The sequence below is a fragment of the Halyomorpha halys genome, unplaced genomic scaffold (genome assembly GCF_000696795.3).
Source record: "Halyomorpha halys isolate HHAL.00 unplaced genomic scaffold, Hhal_1.1 Scaffold2120.1, whole genome shotgun sequence".
Classification (NCBI taxonomy): domain Eukaryota; kingdom Metazoa; phylum Arthropoda; class Insecta; order Hemiptera; family Pentatomidae; genus Halyomorpha; species Halyomorpha halys.
In genome coordinates this window covers 14487-15894 of record NW_027115262.1, presented here as the reverse complement: position 1 = coordinate 15894, position 1408 = coordinate 14487, and the positions used below count along the sequence as shown (strand labels likewise).

The following is a 1408-nucleotide window of genomic DNA, read 5'->3' as shown; positions in this document are numbered from 1 at the left end:
TTTTTTTAATTTTTAAAAATAATTTGAATTTTTGTATTTTTAGAAGTTTCTTTTCTTTTTTTTTTCTAGTTTGTATCTTTCAATCTTTCGTTTTATAGTTTTTTATGTTTAATTATTTCAAATACAACAATAATGAAATTCAGCTATACATTTATTATATTTTCACTATTCTATACGGTTGGCCTAGTAAAGGTTCCTTTTGAACCCCTACCCACCGTAACACTAACACTCTAGAGTAAACAAGTAGTAGCTAATTCAAATTCAACCTGATGCCATTTCCACAAGTCAAAAGCTTATTTTATCCTTCTAAACATTGTAATTTATATGTTTTTTTGTAGCATCTGCCTTTTATATGACAACAGATTCAGAAAATATTTCAGAACAAGGAATGATTTAACTAACAAACATTTAAAGGTCAGAATTATTTTTAAAAAATAATAATAACTAACATTACGTTAAAAACACTTATATGCTGACTTACCTCTGTGCTTCAAGAACATCAAAAACTTCAACTGTTGTAGACATTCTCATTTTAGCATGAGCTTCCGATAATCTTATAAGAGATTCCAATTGCCTTGGATAAGCACTAATTTGTCCTTCTCTACTACCAACTCTTCGCATTTCAACATAGGCAGTTACAAGATGATTAGAAGCTTCAGGACTTAGTGATGGGATTATATTTTCACGGCAGTATGTGATATAATCTCGTAAAAGCCTTTGGTCCTATAATCAATAATTGTACATAACATATTCTCTTTCTTTGAATATCTCACTAAATTAGCCACATATAGAAAATATTAAGATTGTGGGAAGACATCAGTAGCTTTTACATTTAAATGCCACATAACTTTAGAATTGATATTAAATAGTACTAATTATTTCTCAATTTAAAGGGTATAATTACGTTAAGGTTACTCTAATTAATGATAACTTTAAAATATTTCTATTAACAGAAAATATAATATAAAATGTAAATATAAAAATATAATTTTAGAATAATTAACTTTAATAGCACATAAGTTCTAGCATTATTCAATTAATTTGAATAAAAAGGAGTGTAATTTTACAATTATCCCAAACCTAAGATATAAAAATATTATACACTGAAATAAAAAAATAAAAGCATAACTAAAATCATCTATGACAAAAAACAACTTTTTATCAAAAAATAGGATATTACAACATATTGTGATAAATATATATTTTTTTTTGTATCAATGTTAAATGTTGTTTCAGTATTGTTGTATTGAATCAAAAAAGCAAGCTAACCCATTCTCATCAGTCAAATATAAAGTAAAAATACATTATTAAAAATAAAGCCAAGATGGTGGTGCTGCTCTGAAGTCAGTAGAATCGCTGTAATGTATAGCAGATTCAAATATATTGTAATAATTTTATTTATTAAAAA

The 1408-nt window shown here is 25.5% G+C and overlaps 1 protein-coding gene across 1 annotated transcript in view; it reads right to left on the bottom strand.

Moving 5' to 3' along the window:
* Positions 1-393: 393 nt before the first annotated feature.
* Positions 394-1408, bottom strand: part of LOC106691159 (DNA replication licensing factor MCM4) — an 11648-nt gene continuing 10633 nt past the window's right edge. The window contains exons 4-5 of the mRNA XM_014436836.2: positions 482-723; positions 394-397 (exon numbers count right to left, since the gene is read on the bottom strand). Coding sequence (XP_014292322.2) covers positions 394-397; positions 482-723 — 246 coding nt within the window. The remainder of the gene's footprint in view (positions 398-481; positions 724-1408) is intronic.